The 27,151-nt window shown below is 40.6% G+C and overlaps 1 protein-coding gene across 2 annotated transcripts in view; it reads left to right on the plus strand.

Moving 5' to 3' along the window:
* The first annotated feature begins 7,466 nt into the window (after positions 1 to 7,466).
* Positions 7,467 to 27,151, plus strand: part of DMXL2 (Dmx like 2) — a 163,264-nt gene continuing 143,579 nt past the window's right edge. For both annotated transcript variants that reach the window (XM_060097340.1, XM_060097341.1), the window contains exon 1: positions 7,467 to 7,825. In XM_060097340.1, the coding sequence (XP_059953323.1) occupies positions 7,739 to 7,825 (87 nt within the window). In that variant the 5' untranslated portion in view covers positions 7,467 to 7,738. The remainder of the gene's footprint in view (positions 7,826 to 27,151) is intronic.

The following is a 27,151-nucleotide window of genomic DNA, read 5'->3' on the forward strand; positions in this document are numbered from 1 at the left end:
TTTTTTTTTTTGCGGCACGCGGGCCTCTCACTGTTGTGGCCTCTTCCGTTGAGGAGCACAGGCTCCGGACGCGCAGGCTCAGCAGCCATGGCTCACGGGCCTAGCCACTCTGCGGCATGTGGGATCTTCCCGGACCAGGGCATGAACCTGTGTCCCCTGCATCGGCAGGTGGACTCTCAACCACTGTGCCACCAGGGAAGCCCAATAAACATTTCTTGAGCTCCTACTGTGTTCAGGCACTTTGCCAGGCTTTAGGAATTTTAAAAAAATGCTAAAAATATGAGATAGTATTAGAATGCAGCAACAAAGACCCAATGCAGCCAAAGAAAAAAAAATTGCCCTGTGTTCAGGGTACCCATATTAGAGATAAAAAGCTAAAGGCATAAGGTGTGAACTAAATAGCTAATATTCTGAGATATAGTCACCAAGAAGACAGTAATTTGATGCTGCCTGTAGCAGAGAAAGACATCATAGCAAATATATACATTTTTCCATCCTATAAGTGGATGGAAAATTAAATCCTTAATTAAAAGGATTTAATTAAAACAAAGCAAAAATAACAAATCAGAGGCCATAGAGATGATCAGAGGTAAAGTTTGGGTCTATGACAAAGACTGTTTGCAAAGATGGCTACAACGATGCCTCCTATAACCCTTTGTAATGTGACTTTTTCGTTCCTCCCATCAAAAGGTGGAATTTATTTCACTAGCCCTTGAATCTGTGCTGACACTGTGACCTGTTTGGACCAAGTAATGTAGCGGAAGTGACTCTGCGTGTAACCTTCAAGACTGGACCTGAGACTGCTGTGGTGGTCAGTCTAGCCTATGGAGGATGAGAAGGCTACATGGAGGGGAAACCAAGGCATACCAACCAACAAATAACATCAACTGCCAGCCTTGAATCCATCTTGGACCTTCTACCCCAGGTGACCCCTCCAGTTGGATGCAGCTGCATGAGTGAGTCCAAGTGAAACCAGCAGAGGAACTTCCCACTCAATCCACGGAGAGTAAGAAATAAAGATGAAAAAGAAAAAAAAAAGGAAATAATAAATCACTGTTTTAAGCCACTAAGTTTCAGAGTGGTTTGTTACACAGCAATAGATAACTTAAATAGGGTCATTCCCTTGATATTTTAGATTAAAATATGTTACCACTATAGCTTATGACTCAAAAGCAATGAAGGCATTACTACTACATCAATTTCAGACTTAGTGATTAGACTTTGCAGAAGGAACTGGTATAGGGAGCCAGGGCTTTCATTGCTATCAAGCAAAGAAAATAGCTTCTTAAAAGTGTGAGACATCTGTAAGAAAACTGTAAGGTCTCCACAAGTAGAGTAAACATTTTAAAATATGGGTATTAGACCCATCAAACAAATGGACTCACTTAGGAAATTCAATCTTTAAAACATACAGATAGTTCATCAATAAAGAACTGATAACAGATATATCAAAGTTCAGCATTACAGCATTCTAGATTTATGAGTAGAACTTCCAATTACCTCTGAAGGTAAGAAGAAGAATGACACAAATGATGCCCCTTAACGCTTGAAGATAAAATCCTTGAGTTCTAGGTGTGGTAGTCAGCCTCCAAGGTAGCACCAAGTGATTCTCATTTCCTGGTATTCACTCTTTGGGGAAATATTCTCCCACACTAAATTATGGCTGGCCTGTGTATCTAATAAAATATGGTAGAAGTGACGGTGTGTGACTTCTGAGGCCAGGTTATAAAAGACATTGCAGTTTCCACTTTGGTCTCTCTCTTGGATCACTTGCTCTTTGAGAAGCCAGCTGGTATGTCTTGTAGTGCTATGGAGAGGACCACATAACGAGGAACTGAGGCCTCCCCTCCCCTCCCTCCCTCCAGCTACCAGGATCAGCTTGCCAGCCACAGAGTCTGCTATCTTGGATGAGGGTCCTTTAGTCTCAGTCAAGCCTTCGGACGACTGCAGCCCTGGCTGACACTTCTTTTTTAGATAGCTTTATTGAGGTTACAGTTTATTTATGATAAAATTCACTAATTTTAAGTGCATAATTCAATGATTTCTAGTAAATTTACAGAGTTGCGCAGCCATGACCACAATCTATTTTTAGGATATTTTCATCATGCCAAAAGAAACCCCATGCCCATTAGCATTTACTTCCCATTCCACTACCAGCCCCAGGCAACCACTAATCTATTTTCTATGTCTGTAGATTTGCCTTTTCAGAAAACTTAATTGAAATGGAATCATGCCGTATGTGGTCTTTTGTGCCTAGCTTCTTTTATCATCTAGCTGACATTTTTTTTTTTTTTTTTTTTTTTGCGGTACGCGGGCCTCTCACTGATGTGGCCTCTCCCGTTGCGGAGCACAGGCTCCGGACGCGCAGGCCCAGCGGCCATGGCTCACGGGCCCAGCCGCTCCGCGGCATGTGGGATCCTCCCGGACTGGGGCACGAACCCATGTCCCCTGCATCGGCAGGCGGACTCTCAACCACTGTGCCACCAGGGAAGCCCCTAGCTGACATTTTGAGACACTCAGAACCAGAATGTCCCAACTAAGCCACTACTGAATCCTTGAGGCACAGAAATTTGTGTTTATTGTTTTTAGCCACTAAGTTTTGGGGTAATTTGTTACACAGTGATTGATAACTAGTGCACATGAGTATGTGATTACTGCTGGGAAACTAAGTACCTCAGACATCCAGTGTTCCATTAAATCCAACCCCAAAGGTACAATACTTGTTACTATTAAAACTTGTAGACTTCTAGTTATAAAATAAATAAGTCATGGAGATGCAATGTACAGCATGGCGACTATAGTTAATAATACTATACTGCATATTTGACATTGTTAAGGGAAGAGATCTTAAAAGTTCTCATCAAAAGAAAAAAAATTTTCATAACTATGTGAAGTCATGGATGTTAGCTAGACTTACTGTGGTGAACATTTTGCAATATATACAAATAGTGAATCTTTATGTTGTATACCCGAAACTAATATATAACAATTATACCTCAATCAAAAACAAAAAGTTGTGGACATGAGAAGCTATACCTTACAGTTGTATTGGAATATTTTGTTAATGATACAAAATTGATACTGTTTCTAATTTTTAAAAGAAAGTCATTTCCAGATCAGAAGAAAGAATCCCCACTTCATTTTTAGGTCCATGCAAAATGTTGATGAACAAGGAAGAAATGACTGTGGACAGTTAAAATGTGGTAAAGCTGTCCTAGTGGGGTTACTGAGGAAACTTGCCATATTAGCCTGGAATGAGTTTTGGTTGATCAGATTGGACAACAAAGGCTTTGCTGTAATTCCAGGAGACTTGACCAGCCAGTTGCAACTTTGAGATGTTGCTATCAAGAAGTCATTTAAAGGATTCATGAGGGAAGAGAGGAATAGGTGCATGCAGGCTTCAGATTTTGAGTTGATACCAAAAGGAAGAGGCCTCCAATTTCACAACTGTGTGAATGGGCCAAAACTTCATGGAATGTTGTAAAATGAGAGCCAATTGTAAAATGGTTTAACTAATGTGAAATTAAAATTCCTATTGACAATCTGAGTATAAGTTTTTGTTTGGTAATTGTTTTGACTCAGTTTTCTTTTTTTTTTGGCTGCACTGCCATGTGGCTTGTGGAATTTTAGTTCCCTGACCAGGGATTGAACCCAGGCCCTCAGCAGTGAAAGCATGGAGTCCTAACCACTGGACCACCAGGGAATTCCTTGACTCTGGTTCTATTTTTTTTTGGACGCCCTGCGTAACATGTGGGATCTTAGTTCTCTCACCAGGGATTGAACCCGTGCCCCTGCAGTGGAAGCGCAGAGTCTTAACCACCACTGGACTGGTAGGGAAGTCCCTGACTCAGCTTCTAATACAGCAAAAGTTGAAGATTAAGAAACTTATCTAAAATCCAGTAGTAGCAATGGGTTTCAAGCTTTGAAAATATGTTCTAGTTTTGAGGGTGAAGATTAAAGTCTTTATGACACTTAGAAACAGTGTTCATTTATTTTTTTTTAAGGGAACTATGTATGTATGTATGTATGGATGGATGGATGGATGTCTGCGGTGGGTCTTCATTGCTGTGCGTGGGCCCTCTGTAGCTGCAGCGAGTGGGGGCTACTCTCTGTTGTGGTGCTCAGGCTTCTCCTTGCGGTGGCTTCTCTTGTTGCAGAGCATGGGCTCTAGGCGATCAGGCTTCAGTAGTTGCAGCATGTGGGCTCAGTTGTTGTGGCTTGCGGGCTCTAGAGTGCGGGCTCTAGAGTGCAGGCTCAGCAGCTGTGGCGCACAGGCTTAGTTGCTCTGCGGCATGTGGTATCTTCCCCGACCAGGGCTCGAACCTGTGTTCTCTGTATTGGCAGGTGGATTCTTAACCACTGCACCACCAGGGAAGTACCCAGTGTTCATTTCTTAGTATACAGCTATCATTCACTAAAACAGTAGCTTCTATATCATATTCATTTTTCTGTTATTACTGTTTAGTAAAATATCTGCCTTTATGTATGAACATGATGTTGGAATTTCTTCAAATCTATTAATTTGTTGTATGTTTTGTTCCTTTTAAAAAAATTATTTTTAAAATTTATTTTTGGCTGCGTTGGGTCTTCATTGCTGTGCGTGGGCTTTCTCTAGTTGTGGTGAGCAGGGGCTACTCTTTGCTGCGGTGGGTGGGCTTCTCATTGCAGTGGCTTCTCTTGTTGTGGAGCATGGGCTCTAGGCGCGTGGGCTCAGTAGCTTCGTGGCATGTGGTATCTTCCGGGCCCAGAGATCGAACCCGTGTCCCCTGCATTGGCAGGCAGATTCTTAACCACTGCGCCACAAGGGAAGTCCCTGTTCCTTCTTATAAAGGAATTTATTTAAATTTATTGTATCTAACTGCTTGCTTTATACCAATTCTTACTGATATATGCTGTATATATAGGAATTACCCCAAATTTATTTGATGCTGTGGCATGCTGTTTAGTTGCTAGTACCAAGATGCAGCACCAGTATTTGCCTTTATGGTACTTCACGCATAGTGTGGGGCTTCATTTTTTGTCTGTACATTTTGTTGTCTGCAATATTTTCACTATTTAAAAAAATGTGGCTTAGTACCTTTATTCATGGTTAGAAGTATACAATTAAATATACAGAACTTGTGATTTCCTAGAACCCAATATACTGTACATAGTATACTCCATTAACATGAGTATGTACTACTTCCTTCCACAAAACCACTGAAAATCATTTAAACACTTTCACACACACAAATAAATACATGTATACTAACAGGTTCTTTTTTACCCCATAAATTTTTCATGAAAAATTGGGTTATTTTATTCACTTTAAAATCTTGTATGTCAGTACAAGTAAAGTACTATGATTCAGGCACCCGGGACACAGAGAAAATAAGATACTGATCCTGACTTGAAATATCTACAACTCTAGTAGAAGAAACAGACACAAACCAAAACTTAGATTGCTATGTGATATGTGTGTTTCAAGAGGAAGAAGCCTCAAGGTGTTTGGGGCTAGACAGGAAAGGTTTTACTGAGTAAGTGACTTTTAAACTAAATTGTGTTTTGTCAGATCAACAAGGGCAAGGAGGGCATTTCAGACAGAGCAAAGAGCAAAGACTGGGAAGATTAAGAGAACACAGTATGACCTGGAGACAGCAAATAGCTCTGTGGGGCTGGAGCGTAGTGGGTGTGAGGGAACAGCCTGAGATAAAACTGGAAGATTAGGCAGAAGCTGTAGGGAGTGGAGATTTTAAGCAGAGAAATTTTTCCCTTAAAAAGGTTTCTCAGGCCGCAGAGCTGTGGATGGATTGGAGAGCAGAGTTGGAAGGCAGTCAAACCAGTTAGGAGGCTTTTAGGGTAATTACATGAGAAATGATGAGGTCTAAATGAAGGTAAAGGGCAGTAGGTATGATGAAGGGCATGAACTAGGGACCTCGAAAAGGGATCCTTGGATATGGACAACAGAGAGAATGGGGCTGAAATTGGCTCTGCAGTTTCTAGTTTGGGTGACTGGGGGAACAGTTATGCCATTAAATGAAAATGGAAATGCCCTAGGTCATTGGGAATTATCTTTGATTCCTTCTTCCACTCAACAGATTACCAACTTCTGCCAGGTCTTTGCCTGCAATCTTCCCCACTCTTCTAAATATCCTTCACACTGATACGAAGTCACCTTCCTAAAGTAGCTGAGTGTATACATTTCTGCTCAGAAGCATTTGATGGAACCCCCCCCCCCCCCGCACGGGAATGAAATCTAAGCTTTTTAGTGGAGCATTCAAGCCTCTGCATGTTCAGGCTGGCCACAAGCTACCTCTTGGATGTATCCATCTCTTGTTAACTACCATTCCTTTTCTCACCCTATGTATCTTCAGCCTTAAACATTAATCTAATCATTGTTTCTCTAACACATCCTGTCATTTTACACTTCTAAACTGAGCCTTAGCTCAGGCTATTTTCTCTGTGTGAGTGCAGCGTTTATGTCAGTCTCTCCATAACACTTTACCCATCCCCTTAGTCAAAAGTATTCTTCCTCTTCTGTGGTGCATAGACTTTTGTGTCTCAATCCTAACACTTTTCGCGTTCTGCCTGTTTTTATAGATAGTTGTAACTTAGTCCCTTCTACTTCCTTGCCCCAGTGACTTAATCACACACAGTATAGGCTCAAAGCCTTGTGACGAATTGAACTGGAGCAGGGATCTGATCCCTGTATCAAAGGTTAACAGTCTGGAAAAATCAGGCGATTCTGCAAGAATCCATGACATCGCGCATGAAAAAAGAGCCTAGAGGAGTCACTCATTCCAGGGGGCCCTTTCGCTGTCTAGAACAACCGTTACAAAAGGTGGGAACAAAATAATTTGCTGTTAGGGGAGTACGGCTTCTCTACACAGTTGCAAGATGTTTTTATTGTTTACATAAAGTAAAATATCTTATGCACTGTACTTGAAAAAAGCCCTAAGGGATCTAAGATTTCCCGAGGTGAATTTTCCGCTGACGGGTATCCTCCTGAAGTCAACTGCACTGACTATCATGCAGTGTACTTGGTAATGGATTAAAGACTCATCGAAGCATACTCGCGGTGCGTTTCCGGAGTGGGACTGCGGCTTGCCCCGGGGCGACCTCCGCTCCGCGCTGCGGCCACCCCCGCGACCGCCCCCAGCGGCCGCAGCCTGGAAGCTCCAAGGGAATTCCCGCACCTCTGCGCGCGCAATCCCGGGACAAGGATCCGCGCGGCGCGCGCAATTGCCCTGGAAACCTCTGCGCGCGCACGCGCAAACGCGGGGCGGGGGAGGACTGAGCTAAGGGTTTAGCAGCGGAAGGAGGGGTTTACCCTTCCAGTCGACCGGCGCTGCCCCGAAGGTGGACGCGCGCGCCGCCCATCTCCCTCGGGTGGAGCGTCCCTTCCAGCACGCGCCCGGCCGCGCGCTCCCCAGCCCCTCCCCCTCCGCCCCCCCTCCCTCCCACTTCACACGCACCCTTGCCCTCCTCCCGCATTTGTGCGCCGGTGCAGCAGGCAGTGGGAGCATCCGGGCACTTCCGCAGCCGAGCGGCGATCCGGGCGGCGGCGGCGGTCGAGTAGCTCCCATGGCTGGGACCAGGCTGGGGGAAGGCAAAAGCGGGGAGAGGCCTTAAGCCCGAGCCGCGGCGGGGTGGGTCCCGAGGGAGGCGGAGCGGGAAGCGCTCTCGCGGGCGGAGGAGGGCCGGGAGCGGGGCTCGTTGAGTCTCTAGTGCGTTCGCCTGGCCAGCCGGGGCTCTGGAGATGCATCTGCATCAGGTCCTCACCGGAGCTGTCAACCCTGGAGACAACTGCTATTCCGTGGGCAGCGTCGAGGATGTCCCCTTCACGGTGAGCGGTGTCCGGGAGCCCGAGGGGGAAAGACCGCAGTCTCTACGCGGGGGCCAAGACCCCCTGTACCCCGGCCCACGCCTCCCCGGGAGGCTGCGAGGTGTTGGTAGGCCCCACCCGAGTTCCCTTTGCACCCCAATTTAGCGGGGCGGGCCGTGGGACTGTGATTCCTGCGGCTGCTGTAGGAAATTGCCAGTCAGGGGAAAGGTTTAGGAATCCACCGCCCTGTCCGCCCTCAGCAAACGGGCCCCGGGGGTGACTGCACCAGCCGGTTCCTCTCCTAGGATGGCCCCGGGTCTGCGGTGGAGGAAGGTGAAACCGCTGAAAGCCCAGAGCGTCCGTTTCGCACCTGCGTCCGTTTCGCACCTGCTCTCGGCTTGGAGGCGCAGAGTCTCGGTCTTGTCTCGTCGCGGAGCGTGGAGGCGATGCTGCGCCTGGCTCCCCCTGCCCGTTGTGTTAGGACATTGAGGAGCCGCTGGAGCCGGTGGCTTTAAGCCCAGCCCTCCGTACCTCCTGATATGCAGAATCTTAATTCCAACAAGAAAATGGAAAAATTCATTCTCTGCCTCCGAGAAATTTAGAATGGAATAATTAGAGTGACAGAGGCCTGGAGAGCTCTTATTTATCACGAGATCACGGTTTGGTAACCTCCCTAGATAATATTTTAATCCGTTTGCAAGGTAGGCAGGTTGGTTTGTTTTAAAGGTAGGGCAATGTGAAAATTTTGTGACAGTGTTTTTCCTGTTTGTGAGATTAAAGTGTATGTAAACGATAATGTGTTAGAACCTCTTAAAAATCTGGATGAAATAGACATGTTTCTCAAGGAGCTTGGATGGATTAATCCTTTTGAGAATGGAATGTTGTTAGTATAGCCAATTCAAACCAAGCTCTAGAGCTTCATTTACCCACAGAGAGACTCCCACGGATTAACATGAGTTTCTTTTTTGTGTTAAATTTAGACATGGTCCTCCTCGGAAGGAACTGTAGACGATTAGACCTCGATTAAATACACATTGTTGTTAATAACCATTCTCCTTGATGAAATTGGAAATAGCATAATGGTATGCTTTTTAGACAAGGGAAACACTCTGATCTGATGTCTGCTTTCCAGTAGCATGTTTTTAAAGCTGCAGAAATAAGAAAAGCTCCTGCAAAACTGCAGAATCATTATGTAGCACAGTGCATCCAGGAGCAGAATTTATCTATCATTGTGATACATTAGAAATAACCCCATAAGATTGCTTTTTGGCCATTTTAATTTTAAATGTAATCAACTTGGCTTTGTAGCAGTTTAGACTGAACCCTTAAAAAATATAATTTGCCTGACTTATATTGTTACACCTATCGCTATCAATGGTGTCATCTGTGTTTTGTGTACTTGGGACTTAAAAGATCCATATAGTGTTGAGCTTGGGCTTCAAATGTGTAGACAATTTGGGGGGCATAGAGAGAAGAAATTTCCCTCTCCCCTAGTTGTGTATGTGGGGAGGAAGTTCCCCAGGGTTAGAAGAACAGGCTTTCTCCATCAAGAAATGAATCTGGAATCTTGGCTTATGGGGTATCTCCACACTATTATGGTCGTGGTAGTTTTCTGTTTCCATCTAAGGTAGAGTGGTGTCTCATTGTGAGGCTGGTATATAGGGCTAAACAGGTTCAGGTGCAGTCTGGAAAAGCCAGTGCCAGAACCATTAGTGCTGCACAGGTGTGGTTATGCTGTAGGCTGCCCATGACCAGGTCCTTGGAATCATTTTCAAATCTTTTTCCACCTCCCTCTTTCAACCTGTCACCAAATCTAGCTGAGTCTCTGCAGTGACTACCAGATTTACCCCTTTTCATGCCCTTAGTTACCAGCTTATTGTAGAACCTTATTTGTATTACTTAATATTAAAAACTTCCAAACTGTCTTCCTGACATCTCTGATCACTTCAATTCATCCTCCACACAGCTGCTGGTATAATAATCTTTAAATAGCATTTCACCATATCATTCTTGGTTCAAGAATATGTAGTTGTTTCTAAGAGCTGTGGTGTGAAATTTAAATTTGTCAGATATTCTTCCATCATCTTTGACTTTACATTTGATTATATATACTCCTCATCTTGGCCCCTCTGCTGTAGACATACCAATCTTCTCACTCTAGCCTACATTTTTATGGTGCAACAAGAGAATCCTTGCTTTTTGTTTTCCCAAATAATGACTCAAAATTTACCTGGTTTAGGATGCCTACCTGTGACACTGATTATTTTGGCCCTTTGGCATTTACACACCCATGTTGCACACCATCTCATTTTAATATCTTAGCTTTTTAAAAATATTTATTCATTTTGGTTGTGCCTGGTCTTAGTTGCGGCATGTGGGATCTTTAGTTGCAGCATGTAGGCTTCTTAGTTGCGGCATGTGAACTCTTAGTTGTGGCATGCATGTGGGATCTAGTTCCCCGACTGGGGACTGAACCCTGGCCCCCTGCATTGGGAGCATGGAGTGTTACCCACTGGACCACCAGGGAAGTCCCAATATCTTAGTTTTGAATGCACTGATCCAGTTATAATTTTGCCTTGAACTAGAAATGACCTCTTGGACTCTGAAGAACAGAGTTGCTTGAAAAAAATGAGAAGAAGCTGTTTTCAAGTACTCAGGAATCAGCTAACAATTATTTCAATGCCTGTGTTAGTATAGTAAAAATGAAATTAAAAAAAAGGTAAAACTCCTTTATGTAGAGCATGCCATTTGATTTGTATAGCAATCAGATGAAAAAACTTTAGTTCTGGGTCAGATGACTAACAAGGGGACCAGCCGAGACTGGAATGGAGGTCTTGTGACTTTTCATCTGGTGGGCTTTTCTCTGTAGTATGTTTCTTTCCTGTCAGAGTTCTTGCTCTGAAGGGTGTGTATATGTGGGGAAGGTCTAGACATGTCCAGTGTAGAAGGTAAGACTGTCTTGCAGCTAGCCAGTGGTAACCTGAGGACCTTTTCAAAATAGGGCAGATCATTTATTTCAGTGTCTATATAAGCAAAGTTTTTGAAAAGGAATTGTTCTAAAAGAATTTTGAAGTGTTTATGACATTGTAATTGAAAAACAGTCTGTTATATATATATTGCACTGTGCATGGGAGGTGGAGGGTGGTGGTGGTGTGATCGGCTGGGCAATGAATGTCTGCTTGGTTATGTTGTCAGGGCACGATCTCTACTGTGTTGACATGGTGATGCAGTTGGTAGTGGACAAACCCAGTGATGAGTACTTTCAGTGCTAGCATGTGGGCTGTGATGGTTTTCACTTGTGTTTTGGCAGTTAGGAGTTTTTTAAAACACTCAATTGTAATTTTATAAATACACTTGTATAAATATCACCTTTCGATCATTCTGTTCTTTTCAATGTAAGATCTAAGTCCTGGGAAATATTGTTATCCTGTAATAAGTCAGGTCCCAGGTAGTCCAAAGGTTGATGTATGAGCTTTGTTGTAGTTTATTTTGCCATCGATACATTTCCAACTACCTTCTTACAGGTAAGTGGATGTTTTAAGGCTTAATGCAACAGATAGTTTAAATTTCTCCTTATTTATGTTGTTTATTACTTTCTGAAAATAGTCCTTAGTTTTTTAAAATTTTACTTTTCTGTAAGCATTAGAATATTCATTAACATAGTGATGGTACATGATGATTATTAATATAATTAAAATATTTTTTTCACCTAAAGGGTACAGACTATATTTTCAGATATATAGGAGCAGTTGATGTTACTCCATTCTGATGTGAATTCAACACATTGATGAAAAAAGTTTACAGAAATTAGTAAGTCATTTCCACTTTCAGGGGGCTTATAATATACTGGCAGAGATAAAAAAAAATGATGTACATAATTACAATGTAAGTCAGATTAAAGAGATCACATGTAGTTGGGAATTAAAAAGATTTCATGAAAGATTGACACTTGGAAAGACAGAGTAGTATTAGGCATTTCTAGATGGTAAGAACAACAAAAGCCAAGGATGGTGTGATATAAAGGATACATTATTGGGAGACTATTCCTTCACAAAAGTGATTAAAAAAACAAAACAAAACACAGGACTTAAAAAAACCCCACAGGGCTTCTTTATTAAGTAGCGAATACTGTTAGAATTTTGAAAAATATGATTTGCAAACATTACCCTTAGCTTTTTAGGAAAATATATTTGTATTCTGACATTCTTGACTTTTGTTTTTTTTTGTTTTTTCTAGTAGTGAATGAAATGAATGAAAAAAACATTTATTTAAAAGTTAGAAGATGATGTTATGTTACATGTTATATATGTCATATATGACTTTTTTTGGCATTTAGATATATTTTTATTCTACTGTAGCATAATAACATTCTAGTCCTAGAATTATGGCAATACCGAACTTTGAAAATAATCAGCTTGTTTATACATTTACAAATGTTTGTTGAACATATGGATGTGTGTGGCTCTGTGGAGATTTAAAAAAATAATAAAAAAGAACAAAAAAAATAGCCTGGATTTCAGGGAATTTACTAAAAAAGTTTAGGAAACTGGTAATCTATCTACTAGGGGAGTTAAGATGTATACTTAACCACAGCAGGTCAGCTGTGTAGTATTGTGAGGCACTTAAATTCTTGTGGGAATTCAGAAGGAATAAGAGATCACTTTTGGCCAGGGGAATTGGAGAGTTGGACAGAAAAATGCTTTTGTACTGGCTGGTTATCAATAGGTATAATGACTTTACCTATTAGCCTATGCTGAGAATAAAGGGAAAGACAGAAGTCAAGAATTTAGAACGGGCTTGTTTCCCAAGAGAAATTGGCCCATTTATTCTTGGAGAGTAGCTTCTTGTTTATTTAAATTGATATCTTTTAGAGTTTGTGGCCTTGTGTTTGGTGTCAGCCTGTAGGTGAATATGAGGTTCTATAAGTTTTTACTTATGTCCCTAGGTAGATTGTTAATTAGCCTGCCTTCTAGAGTGAGAAGACTCCTAGCAGCTACCCTGAAATTCTGGTATAACCCCAAATAATGCCTCCTCAGAAATGGGAAGTCAGAGACCAACTACTTATATGACATTGGCCAAATCGCTGAAACTTTTTAGGTTTTTCATCTGTAAAATGAGGTACTTAAATTAGGTTCTCTTTAACTATTCAGACCTTGGATGGCATTTATACAGACCTCTCTAGAGATTTCCAAGGGGCAAAAGAGAAGATGGACCAGAAACATAAAGTGACTGTGGTGAGGATATAGGTCTAGTGCCTCTGTGCCCCGCCACTTGTATGTATGTACAAGACTGTTGGTCAGACTTTACAGTCAGGGAGCCTGACTTCCTTTTTGGCTCAGGGATTAAGCCATGCAGAGCCTTTGTGAAGTAGTGGTTCTTCTTCGGGCTCACAGTCGAGAAGGAGGCTCTTGTTTATGATTGTATCCTCAGTATCTGGTAGATGGTACTGTCAGAGTACAGTGCGGAGTGGGAGATGGGCCAGGGTGATGGTATTCAGCCACCCACTAAATAGATTTACTCCTTTACTTTCTGTTCTTAGCTTTTTGAGTATTTGAAGGATGACTTTAGAAATTACCTAAAAATTGATACAAACGAACTTATTTGCAAAACAGATATAGACTCACAGCCATAGAAAACAAACTTATGGTTATCTAAGGGGATAGTGGGGATGGGGGGAGAAAAATGAGGAGTTTGGGATTAACATACACACGACTATATATAAGTAAACAACAAGGACCTACTGTAGAGCACAGGGAACTATACTCGCTATCGTGTAATAACCTATAATGGAAAAGAATCTGAAAAAGAATATATACATACATATGTATAACTGAATCACTTTGCTGTACACTTGAAACTAACACAACATTGTAAATATGTAAATACTTCAATTAAAAGAAGAAATTATAATCAGTATCTTAATTTGGATCTTGAGAAACTTTTAGAACAAATCAGAGTCTCAGTATTTAATCATCAAAAAGAGTATAGGATGTTGGGTTACAACCGTAATGGCGCAGTGGAAAAACAAGTCGTGCCTGACCAATTTAATTTCCTTCTGTGATAGAAAGCAAGGCAGTGTTTAAAAGGGGATAATAATAGAGAATATCTGTAATTCAGATTCAAGTAAGGCTCTTCTAGCTGTGGCTTATTTTTTAAACAAGTCTGGAAACCAAATATTTTAATAGGAGTTTTAAGGTTTTCAATCTTTTTGAGTTTGTAGAATCCTTTTTCATTTTATTTTTGCTCTGGATCCCTAATTTGTGATATAACAGGATAGGACTTGTTATTGAGGAAGCAGGGAAGCAGGTGCAACTTTCACAGGTGGTGTGACTGTATTTTCTTGCTCTTAGAGATAGCTCATGTAACCCTGGCACTTGACGTATAATATGTGAAACCAATTGACTGTGCTTTTATTCTCACACTTTCTCATTTCATGATTGCTAAAGGCTCCTTTAATGCTCCCCTTTCCCTTCATCCTAAACACCTAAAAATATGGTTAGCTTATATCTCTTTGATGGAGAAGTCACTAGGTATAAAGGGGTCACTGAATACAACCAGACTCCTTTAAACACTACATGATAATCTGGTGAGGTGATTTGAAAGGCATAAATATCATCCTCTTAGATTATCATTGGAGATGTGTTTCTTTAGGGCTTATTCCTCTAAAAATTGAGCCCTCTCAGGAATGATATTTAATTTAATTCATACTAAGTCATGACATTTTCCTCTTGTGATTTTATTTTATTTTATTTTATTTTATTTTTATTTTTGCTGTATGCGGGCCTCTCACTGCTGTGGCCTCTCCCGTTGCGGAGCACAGGCTCCGGACGCGCAGGCCCAGCGGCCATGGCTCACGGGCCCAGCCGCTCCGCGGCATATGGGATCCTCCCAGACCGGGGCACGAACCCGTATCCCCTGCATCGGCAGGCGGACTCTCAACCACTGCGCCACCAGGGAGGCCCCTCTTGTGATTTTAGAAGAAACCCAGGAAACCTGAAACTATATGGGCATTATGCAAGGGGGCATAGATTGGATCCCCCCCAAAACATAAAAGTTTTGGCTTAGACTAAGTTCAAAGACACACATAGCTTATATGGTCTCTGCATTTCAATAACAAAATGTTGACATTTTCCTAGGAGTAATGACTTCGGTTTTGTTATATGCTGGCACCTTCCTCATGTCTTCTCTGGCCTTGACTATATCTGTACTTAGGAGGATCTAATCAGAAGGAGATATTCAAATTATTATCATGTACTCTAACCATAGCATCTTTTTTTTTTTTTTGCGGTACACGGGCCTCTCACTGCTGTGGCCTCTCCCATTGCGGAGCAGAGGCTCCAGACGCGCAGGCTCAGCGGCCATGGCTCACGGGCCCAGCCGCTCCGCGGCAAGTGGGATCCTCCCAGACCGGGGCACGAACCCATGTCCCCTGCATCGGCAGGCGGACTCAACCACTGCGCCACCAGGGAAGCCCCCATAGCATCTTTTATATGGATGAATTGTCAGTGTTTCCAGGAAAGGCCAGTTCCTCCATTGGTACCGATGATCTTAAATTGGGAGTGATTTTGCCTGGGACGTTTGGCAGTGTCTGGAGACACTTTTGATTGTTGACAAGGTTGTAGGGAAAGACTAGCATCTAGTGGGCAGAGGCCAGAGATCCTGATAAACATCCTATTATGTGCAAGACAGCTCCCCACAATGAAGAATTACTCAGCCTAAAATGTCAATACTGCTGCAGTTGTGAGAAACCCCAATGAATATCCCAGGTCCCATCCCCTCTTATCTACTCAAGCACATTGCTCTAACAGTTTCTCCTTTTCTGTCCTGTAAAGTTGCTTTTTCTTCCTCATTGAAATAGTTTCTTTACTTAGCTCTCCTGGTTGTGCTTTACTTCCCTTAAGTACTCCTTCTCAGCCTGATTTCAGATTTCTGTATCCAGCTTTTCTTTGACATCTCCCTTTTGAATGTCTAATAGCTGTCTCATAACATTCTCTTCCTCCAGCCTTCTCTAAATCAGAAAATGGCTACCTTACCTTCTTTTTTTTTCCCCAGTTCCCTTGGAATCTTTCACTGTTTTCTTTCCTTTACACCCCAGATCTAATGTTGGCAACTTCTGTTGGCTGTACCTTCAAAATGCATCCAGAATCTGTCCACTTATCACCTGTGCTGCTACCCCCCGGTCCAGGACACCATCATCTCTTTCCAAGATTATGGCAATAGGCTCTTAACAGGTCTCCTTGCCTTCTCTGCCTTCAGTTTTATACTTCTTCAGTTTATTTTCAACATAATAGTGGAATGATCCTGTTACTGTATAAATCGGATCTTATTAGTCTCTCGTTCAAAATTTTCAAATGACTTCTTTTTTCACTCAGAGAAAAGAACTGAGTGCCTTCAATACCCTTTACTGCTATTTCATTAGCACCTAGAACAAAAATTTATTGGGTACAAAATAGTACCCAATAAATTAATAAATAGAAAGGGCGCTTCGTGTAATATACAACATCCTTAGAGTAAATATGGTGACCACTTTTATAAGGCTATTTTTTACAATACTTTTTGAGATAGGTCAATGGCATTAGGCCATATTTAGATAAATGAATTTTATAGGATGGGGACAGGGAGAGCTAAGAGAATACAATCCAGATATAAAGCTTTGCTGGTCTGGTTTAATCTAAGGATGCATGTTAATGTATTGAGAGGAATTGACAAATTATGTGCCTATTAAGCAGTTCTAAAATGTTTACAATTTTGCTTTTGAAAGACTTTAATACATAAAAAATTAGAGATTAACCTAATACCTGGACTGTAGAGATTTTTTTAAAAATATTTATTTATTTATTTTTGGCTGTGTTGGGTCTTCATTTATGTGCGAGGGCTTTCTCTAGTTGCGGCGAGCAGGGGCTGCTCTTCAACGCGGTGTGCGGGCCCTGCGCTGTCGCGGCCTCTCTTGTTGTGGAGCACAGGCTCCAGACGCGCAGGCTCGGTATTGTGGCTCATGGGCCTAGTTGTTCCGCAGCATATGGGATCTTCCCAGACCAGGGCTCGAACCCGTATCCCCTGAATTGGCAGGCAGATTCTCAACCACTGCGCCACCAGGGAAGCCCTGTAGAAATTTTTTATTTTAAGAGTTACAGGTTTTAAAAATAGCTGAGCTGGGCCTGGAATTGAAAATTGAGGAGCCTGACAAAGACACGATTGAGGTGGTTGCCCCACCTGGTGGTAAACTGAACTCAGCCAAAGGAATATTCTTATTTATTTATTTATTTATTTATTTATTTTAACATCTTTATTAGAGTATAATTGCTTTACAATGTTGTGTTAGTTTCTGCTTTATAACAAAGTGAATCAGTTATACATATACATATGTTCCCATATCTTTCCCTCTTGCGTCTCCCTCCCTCCAACCCTCCCTATCCCACCCTTCTAGGTGATCACAAAGCAACAAGCTGATCTCCCTGTGCTATGCGGCTGCTTCCCACTAGCTATCTATTTTACGTTTGGTAGTGTATATATGTCCATGCCACTCTCTCACTTCGTCCCAGCTTACCATTCCCCCTCCCCATATCCTCAAGTCCATTCTCTAGTAGGTCTGTGTCTTTATTCCCATCTCACCCCTAGGTTCTTCATGACCTTTTTTTTTTTTTCTTAGATTTCATATATATGTGTTAGCATACGGTATTTGTCTTTCTCTTTCTGACTTACTTCACTCTGTATGACAGACTCTAGGTCCATCCACCTCACTACAAATAACTCAATTTCGTTTCTTTTTATGGCTGAGTAATATTCCATCGTATATATGTGCCACACCTTCTTTATCCATTCATCCGCTGATGGACACTTAGGTTGCTTCCATCTCCTGGCTATTGTTAAATAGAGCTGCAATGAACATTTCTGTACATGACTCTTTTTGAATTATGGTTTTCTCAGGGTATATATATGCCCAGTAGTGGGATTGCTGGGTCATATGGTAGTTCTATTTGTAGTTTTTTAAGGAACCTCCATACCGTTCTCCATAGCGGCTGTACCAATTCACATTCCCACCAGCAGTGCAAGAGTGTTCCCTTTTATCCACACCCTCTCCAGCATTTATTGTTTCTAGATTTTTTGACGATGGCCGTTCTGACCAGTGTGAGATGGTATCTCATTGTAGTTTTGATTTGTATTTCTCTAATGATTAATGATGTTGAGCATTCTTTCATGTGTTTGTTGGCAATCTGTATATCTTCTTTGGAGAAATGTCTATTTAGGTCTTCTGTCCATTTTTGGATTGGGTTTGTTTTTTTTGTTATTGAGCTGCATGAGCTGCTTGTAAATTTTGGAGATTAATCCTTTGTCAGTTGCTTCATTTGCAAATATTTTCTCCCATTCTGAGGGTTGTCTTTTGGTCTTGTTTATGGTTTCTTTTGCTGTGCAAAAGCTTTGAAGTTTCATTAGGTCCCATGTGTTTATTTTTGTTTTTATTTCCATTTCTCTAGGAGGTGGGTCCAAAAGGATCTTGCTGTGATTTATGTCATAGAGTGTTCTGCCTATATTTTCCTCTAAGAGTTTGATAGTTTCTGGCCTTACATGTAGGTCTTTAATCCATTTTGAGCTTATTTTTGTGTATGGTGTTAGAGAGTGTTCTAATCTCATACTTTTACATGTCCCTGTCCAGTTTTCCCAGCACCACTTATTGAAGAGGCTGTCCTTTCTCCACTGTACATTCCTGCCTCCTTTATCAAAGATAAGGTGACCATATGTGCGTGGGTTTATCTCTGGGCTTTCTCTCCTGTTCCATTGATCTATATTTCTGTTTTTGTGCCAGTACCATATTAGAAGCAAGATTTTCTTTAGAAAGTAATTTTAAGAATGTTGGGAATTCCCTGGTTGTCCAGTGGTTAGGACTCCGTGCTTTCACTGCCGAGGATGAGGGTGCAGTCCTTGGTGGGGGAAAGCCGTGGGGTGCAGCCAAAGAAAAAAGAAGAATGTGCTAATACATAGACAAATGGAACATTTAAACATGGCTATCATTTTATGCTGGCAAAATTTTATATAATCAAAAGCCCAATTTGGCCATTAAAACCAAAAAGCAAACAAAAAACATAAAAAACTCAATTTTTTGTTTTAACATTATTAATATAATGTCTACATTGTGAAAAACTCATAATTCAAACAATGTTGAAATATAGAAAGTAAAAAGGAAAGCTTCCTTTTCCCAGTGGAATTTTGTTTAGCCTAACTTCCTGGTCATCCTTGATTCAAAAAATATTTGAGCGCCTAGGCATTGTGCATACCCTCTAAGGCAAACCAGCTATTAAATATGCTCTGTTGTACACTGTTGGTGTATGTTGTTTTAAGCTATAAACTAGTTAAATTGGTAAAGTAGTTGAATTATAGCCCTTCTTTCTGGTAGTATTTAATAGTGCCAGTTGCATGTGGTTGATATATAGAAACAATTGTTTTTTGAAATGGAAGGATTAATATCCATCTTGTGTGTTAAATTGGTATATGAAATGAAATGTTTTACAGTTTAGATCTAGTATAGGAATTTTAGATCTAGGAGTTAAAGGATTTAATCAAAGCTACACAGCAGACCCTGTGGCAGAATTAAGACTGGAACCAATAAACAAATGGGACCTAATTAAGCTTAAAAGCTTTTGCACAGCAAAGGAAATCATCAACAAAATGAAAAGACATCCTATGGAATGGAAAATATTTGCAAATGATATGACTGACAAGGGGATAATTTCCAAAATATATAGGTAAAAAAAAATTAAAAAAACAACCCAATAAAAAAAATGGGCAGAATAGACATTTTCTTCCAAAGAAGACATACATATGGCTAACAGGCACATAAAAAAATGCTCAACATTGATAATTATCAGAGAAATGCACATCAAAACAACAAGATATCACCTCACACCTGTCAGAATGGCTGTCATCAAAAAGTCTACAAATACATGTTGGAGAGTATGTAGAGAAAAGGGAACCCTTGTACATTGTTGTTAGGAATGTAAATGGTGATGCAGCCACTATGGAAAACAGTATGGAGGTTCCTCAAAAAACTAAAAATAGAACTACCATGTGATCCAGTAGTTCCACTTCTGAGTATATATCCAGAAAAAATGAAAACACTAAGTTGAAAAGACACCTGCACCCCAATGTTTATAGCAGCACTATTTATAATAGCTAAGATATGGAAGCAACCCAGGTGTCCATCAACAGATGAATGGATAAAGAAGATGTGATACATATATACACAATGGAATAGTACTCAACCATAAAAAAGAATGAAATTCTGCCATTTGTAGCAGTGTGGATGGACCTAGAGAATACTATGCTTAGTGAAATAAGTCAGAAAAAGACAAATACTGTATATCACTTATATGTGGAATCTAAAAATTAATGTAAACAAATGATATGCCAAACAGAAACAGACTCAGATATAGAAAACAAGCTAGTGGTTACCAAAGGGGAGAGGGAAGGAGGGAGGGGCAAATTAGAAGAATGGGATTAAGAGATACAAAGCACTATATATAAAATAGGTAAGCAACAAAGATATATTGTAACACACAGGGAATTATAGCTATTATCTTATAATAACTTTCAATGGCGTATAATCTATAATTATAGATTATCCTCCATTAAAATACTGAATCACAGTGCTCTACACCTGAAACTAACAGAATATTGTAAATCAACTATACTTCAACGAGAGAGGAAGAAAAAAAGACTGGAACCTAAGGCTCCAAGTTCTTTTTTCTCCCCTTAAAATTTAAAAAGTAACACATGCCCTTGTAGATAGTTTGAAAAATGTAGAAGAAAGATAAAATCATTTGTAATTGTACAATCCAGAGATAACCCCTCTTACCATTTCGGTAAAATGCACGGAGGCCTCATGGAGGAGGCTCATTTGATTTCAGAATGCTTGTCTGTATTTTTTTCCTGAATGAGTTTTGGGTATTTTTGTAAGAATTTATTCTTTTGTGTAGACATTCAAATTTATTAATTTGAAATTGTTCACAGCCACCTCTTACTATCTTTTTAAGGTTTGCAGCATCTGTTATATTGCTTCTTTTCTCTTTACTATCATTGGTTATTTGTGGCTCCTCTTTTCCTTCAGTAGAGGTTTATCAACCTAATTAATCTTTTAAAATAACCCACTTCTAACTTTACTAGTTCTTTCTGTTATACATTTATTTTCTATTTCATTAACTCTTACTCTTTTTTTTTTTTTTTTTTGCGGTACACGGGCCTCTCACTGCTGTGGCCTCTCCCATTGCGGAGCACAGGCTCCGGACGCGCAGGCTCAATGGCCATGGCTCACGGACCCAGCCGCTCCGCGGCATGTGGGATCTTCCTGGACCGGGGCACGAACCCCGTGTCCCCTGCATTGGCAGGCGGACTCTCAACCACTGCGCCACCAGGGAAGCCCCTAACTCTTACTCTTGATTTATTATTTCCTTCTTTCTGCTTTATTTGGATTAGTTTTGCTGTTTTCTTCTTAATTTATTGAGATAAACATTCCAGGCTCTTTTTCTAATATTTAAGGATGTAAGTATTATATTCTTAAGACTTACATTACCTGCATACCACAAAGCTATTTTTAATTTATTTTTATTTATTAAAATTTTTTTTAAATTGAAGTACAGTTGATTTATAGTGTTTCAGGTATACAGCAAAGTGATTCAGTTATACGTATATGTATATTCTTTTTCAGATTCTTTTCCATTATAGGTTATTACAAGATATTGAGTATAGTTCCCTATGCTATAGAGTACGTCCTTGGTGTTTATTTTATCTGTTAATTCAAAATTCCTACTTCATCCCTGCCTCCCCTTCCCCCTTTGGTAACCATAAGTTTGTTTTCTGTGTCTGTGAGTCTATTTCTGTTTTGTTAATAAGTTCATTTGTATCTTTTTTTTTTAGATTCCACATATAAGTGATATCATATGATATTTGTGTTTCTCTCTCTGACTTACATCACTTAGTATGATAATCTCTAGGTCCATTCATATTGCTGCAAATGGCATTATTTCATTTTTTTAATGGCTGAGTAATATTCCATTAATGGTGTGTGTGTCTGCTCTCTAATTGTGGTGTGCGGGCTCTAGAGGGCGCAGGCTTAGTTGCCACATGGCATGTGGGATCTTAGTTCCCCGACCAGGGATTGAACCAGTGTCCCCTGCATTAGAAGGCGGATTCTTAACCACTGGGCCACCAGGGAAGTCCCTTTTGTGTTTCATTCTTGAAAGATGTTTTTGCTTAGGTTGCATAGGTTGAGGATGGCAGTATTTTCTTTCAGCATCTTGAAGATATCACTCCTTTATCTTCTTGCCTCCACTGTTTGTGTTGAGAAGTGAGCTGCCAGCTTGTTGCTTCTTTAGAAGTTGTATTTTAATTTTTTTCCCTCTAGCTGCTTGTAAGGATTTTCTTGTCTTTCTGGTGTTTTACTATGTTGTGTCTAGGTGTCCTTTTTTTTTTTCTTTTTAATCCTGTTTGGGACTTTTGAAATGTTTGAATCTGTGAGTTGATGTATTTCATCAAGTCTGGAAAATTTTCAGCTAATAGCTCTTCAAATATTGCTTCTGCCCCATTGACCTCATCAGACTAATACATTAAATATATTAGGACTTCTCTGGTGACGCAGTGGTTGAGAATCCGCCTGCCAATGCAGGGGACACGGGTTCGAGCCCTGGTCCTGGAAAATCCCACATTGCCATGGAACAACTAAGCCCATGCGCCACAACTACTGAGCTCCCGCACCACAATTACTGAAGCCCGCATGCCCTAGAGCCCACGTGCTGCAACTACTGAAGCATACGGGCCTAGAGCCCGAGCTCTACAACAAGAGAAGCCATGCAATGAGAAGCTCATGCACCACAACGAAGAGTAGCCCTTGCTCGCAGCAACGGAAACCCAATGCAACCAAAAAAAAAAAAAAAAAATATATATATATATATATATATATATATATATATATTAGATCTTCTCCCTTTAGTTCTATGTCTAAAACCCTCTCTACTGTATTTTCATTCTTTTTAGAATTCTAATTGTTTTTTTCTAATCCATTTGCTAATCCTTTTTTGTTTGTTTGGCTACTTCGGCTTAGTTGCGGCACTCAGGATCTTCGTTGAGGCATGCGGGATCTTTCATTGCGGCTCGGGGCTTCTCTCTAGTTGTGGCATGTGGGTTTTCTCTCTTTAGTTGTGGCACGTGGGCTCCAGAGTTTATAGGCTCTGTAGTTTGCAGCATGCAGGCTCTCTAGTTGAGGCTCAGTAGTTGTGGTGCTGGGGCTTAGTTGCCCTGAGGCAGGTGGGATCTTAGTTCCCCAACCAGGGATTGAACCCACATTCCCTGCATTGGAAGGCAGATTCTTTACCACTGGACCACCAGGGAAGTCCTGCTAATCCTATCTTAAGTGATGTCTGATTTGCTCTATTGTACTTACTGCACTGACTAGTCCTAGATTTTGTTTTGTTTTGTGTATGCCCTTTATAAGATTGAAAAAATGTCCTTATATTCCTTTTTTGCTGGAAGTGTTTATCACGAAGTCATCTTGAATATTGTCAAATGTTTTTTTTTTCATTGATATGGTCATGTGATTTTTTTTCTTCTTTAAACTGTTAGTGTGGTAGATTACATTGATTTTTTGCAAATAAAATCAGCCTTGTATTACTGGTATAAGCCCCACTTGGTTATGGTGTGTATTATCCTTTTTATATAGGGCTAGATTTGATTTACTAATATTCTGTTGAGTGTTTTTGCATCTATGTTCGTTCTTTTATTTCTTTTTATGTTCATTCTTGATCCATCATCTTTTCCCCTCATATTGTTTTTGTTTGGTTTTGGTATTATTGTAATGCTGGTTTCATAAAATGAGTTTGTAAGTATTCCTTCCTTTTCTACTTTCTGTCACGGATCAGGTAGAAATAGTTTCATTCTGTAAATTTTAGTAGGATTTTCCAGTGAAATCATCTGGGTTTTGACTTTTCCGTTTCAGAAGTTTTTTTTGTTTGTTTGTTTGTTTTGCGGTACATGGGCCTCTCACTGTTGTGGCCTCTCCCGTTGCGGAGCACAGGCTCCGGATGCACAGGCTCAGCGGCCATGGCTCACGGGACCAGCCACTCCGTGGCATGTGGGATCTTCCTGGACCGGGGCACAAACCTGTGTCCCCTGCATTGGCAGGTGGACTCTCAACTGCTGTGCCACCAGGGAAGCCCCAGAAGGTCTTTTTTAAAAAAATTGAACTGTAGTTGGTTTACAATATTAGTTTCAGTTGTACAGAATTTTAGGGTTTTATCTACACATTCAATTTCTTTAACAATGAAAGGACTATTAAGGTAATGTATTTCATTTTGGGTGTGTTTTTGTAGTTTCTGGTTTTGGAGGAATTAGTCTTTTTTTTTCTATTTCACTGTCATATTTATGTGTATAGAGTTGTTTATAGTATTTTATTATCTTTTTAATGTTTGCAAGATTAGTATTGGTATTTTCTTTTATTTTTTAAAATAAAAAAATTTTTTTAAGTTATCTTTTTATTTTTCATTAATTAATTAATTTATTTTTGGCTGCGTTGGGTCTTTGTTGCTGCACGCGGGCTTTCTCTTGTTGCAGTGAGCGGGGACTACTCTTTGTTGCAGCACGCAGGCTTCTCATTGCTGTGGCTTCTCTTGTTGCGGAGCTCAGGCTCTAGGCACGTGGGCTTCAGTAGTTGCAGCACATGGGCTCAGTAGTTGCGGCATGCGGGCTCTAGGGCATGTGGGCTTCAGTAGTTGTGGTGCGCATGCTCAGTAGTTGTGGCTCGCAGGCTCTAGAGCACAGGCTAAGTTGTGGCACACGGGCTTAGTTGCTCCGTGGCGTGTGGGATCTTCCTGAACCAGGGCTTAGACCCATGTCCCCTGCATTGGCAGACGGATTCTTAACCACCACGCCACCAGGGAAGTCCCAATTTTTCTTTTTTCTTTGGTGTTGGTAATTTATGTCTTCTCTCTTTCTGTGTGTCTTTCTAGAGGTTTATAAGTTTTACTGAACTTTTTCAAAGAACCAGATTTTTATTTTATTCACATTATATACTGTTTTCTTGTTGTCACTTTGATTTCTCCTTTTATCTTTATTATTTCATGACTTCTGCATGCTTTGAATTTGTTTTGCTCTTCTTTTTCTAATCGATTAATATGGAAGCTTAGATTACTGATCTGAGGGTATTCATATTTCTATGGCATTTTTATAGTAGTCATTTTAACATGTTTGTGTGTTAATTTCAAAATCTGTGTCTGTTGATTGTCTTTTCCCATGTGAGTTGAGATTTTCTTAGCTCTTTTTATGCTCAGTAATTTTGCATTGTTACCTGGACTGTTTAAAATATTGTGTTATGCAACTCTAGGTCTTGTGTAAAGTTTATGGAGGATGTTGATATTTTGTTTTAGCAGGCAATCAGCTTATTTGGGTTCATGCCAAAAGTTCTGACCAGCCTTCTATAGGTTGTAGTTTCAGTGTGAGTTCCATTTTCAAAGGCCTTGCAGTGCTAGTTGGATATAACCTGTGTACATGCCACAGGCGGCCAATATAAGACCTGGGCAGTGGTATCTCCTGTAGTTCAGATCCCAAAGGTGTTTATGCTGCTGTTTTATGTATGATCTGTGCATGTGCTGCCCGGGGATGTGCCCAGGAGTTTATAAAAAAGTTTATTGGGTTGTTCTTCGGAGCTCTTCCCTTTTTGTGATTTCTGTGGTACTTTCTGTTTTGCTAGGGCTCCCCTTGGTGGTTCTCTGGCTGGAAAGTTGAGACTTTAGTTACCCAGCTCTGTGCTTCCTGTGACTGTATTTGTGTTCAGTGCCAAGCAGCAGTAGGACAGAGAAAGAAAAAAAAGCAACTGGGATTTCCCCCACTCTCTTGGGATCATAGCTGTTTATGTTGGAGCTCTGGGATTGCTTGGGAGCTGGGATGTGAGAAAATGGAGAAAAGAAAAGAAAAAAAAGGATAAATGGGGAATTTTCTCTCCCTCTCTTTGAAAATTAAGAGTCTCTTTTCCTACTTTTTTTTTTTTTTTTTTTTTTTTTTTTTTTGCTGTACGCGGGCCTCTCACTGCTGTGGCCTCTCCCGTTGCGGAGCACAGGCTCCGGACACACAGGCTCCGCGGCCATGGCTCGCGGGCCCAGCCGCTCCGCGGCATGTGGGATCTTCCGGGATCGGGGCACGAACCCGTGTCCCCTGCATCGGCAGGCGGACTCTCAACCACTGCGCCACCAGGGAAGCCCCTCCTACTTTTTGAACCAAAAATAAATGGCTTCTCCTGGAGGTCTTTTTTGTGTGTGTGTTTTGGTTTTGTCCTAAGTTTAAACTCTCTGCTAATACAGTGGATTTCAAATTCTGTTCTTTCCTCATTCATCTACCAGCATTTACTTTTCAGAGTTTTAAAATATTTGTTCCATGCATTCTGTCCATGTTTTATGGCTGCATTCAGTGGGAGAGAGATATTGTTGTTCTTACTTGGAATCAAAGCTATGATACCATTTTTCATATCATCAAAAAATATCAAGGACCAGCCATAAGTCTAATAATACATGTAGAAGATTTCTGTGGGCAAAATTAATAAAACTTTATTGAGAAACCTAAATAAAGGGAGATAAATACCATGTTCATGGACTAGTATAAAGATATCAATTCTTTCCAAGCTAATTTATAGCTTTGATGTGTTCCCAGTCAAAAACTTAAAGAGGATTTGTGAAATTTGACAGAATGATGCCTAATTTTATGGAAAGAGATAGGGCCAAGAATAGATAAGCCTATCTTGAAGAACACTAAGATGAGAGGACTTCTACCAGCTGAAGACTTGTAGAAGTTGTAGTCATTAAGGTAGTGTGGTGGTGGCCTAAGAACAAATATACCAAAGTAACAAAAGAGAACAGGAGAAACAGACTCACACATTTATTGATGCCTGATTTTTTTTTTTTTTTGGCCACACTGCGTGGCATGTGGGATCTCAGTTCTCTGATCAAGGCTCGAACCCACACCCCCTAGAATGGAAGTGCAGTCTTAACCACTGGACTGCCAGGGAAGTCCCACCTGATGCTTGATTCATGTCAAAGATGATGTGGTAGAATAGTATAGAATGGTTAATTTTCTCAGTCAGTAGTGCTGGGACATTTTCTTATTTATATAGGAAAGAAATGAAACTTGGCCTCTAGCTCACCCCATACACAAAAATTAACTCCAGGTAGATTACAGATCTAGGTGTGAAAGAACAATAAAGATTTTAGAAGACAGTATAGAAAATTTATTCATGACCTTCAGGTTGCAAAATATTTCTTAAAACACCAAATATACCACAATTATAGATAAATAAATTAATTTATGATGTGAACC

This window comes from Mesoplodon densirostris, chromosome 4, assembly GCF_025265405.1.
Source record: "Mesoplodon densirostris isolate mMesDen1 chromosome 4, mMesDen1 primary haplotype, whole genome shotgun sequence".
In the NCBI taxonomy this organism is placed as follows: Eukaryota; Metazoa; Chordata; class Mammalia; order Artiodactyla; family Ziphiidae; genus Mesoplodon; species Mesoplodon densirostris.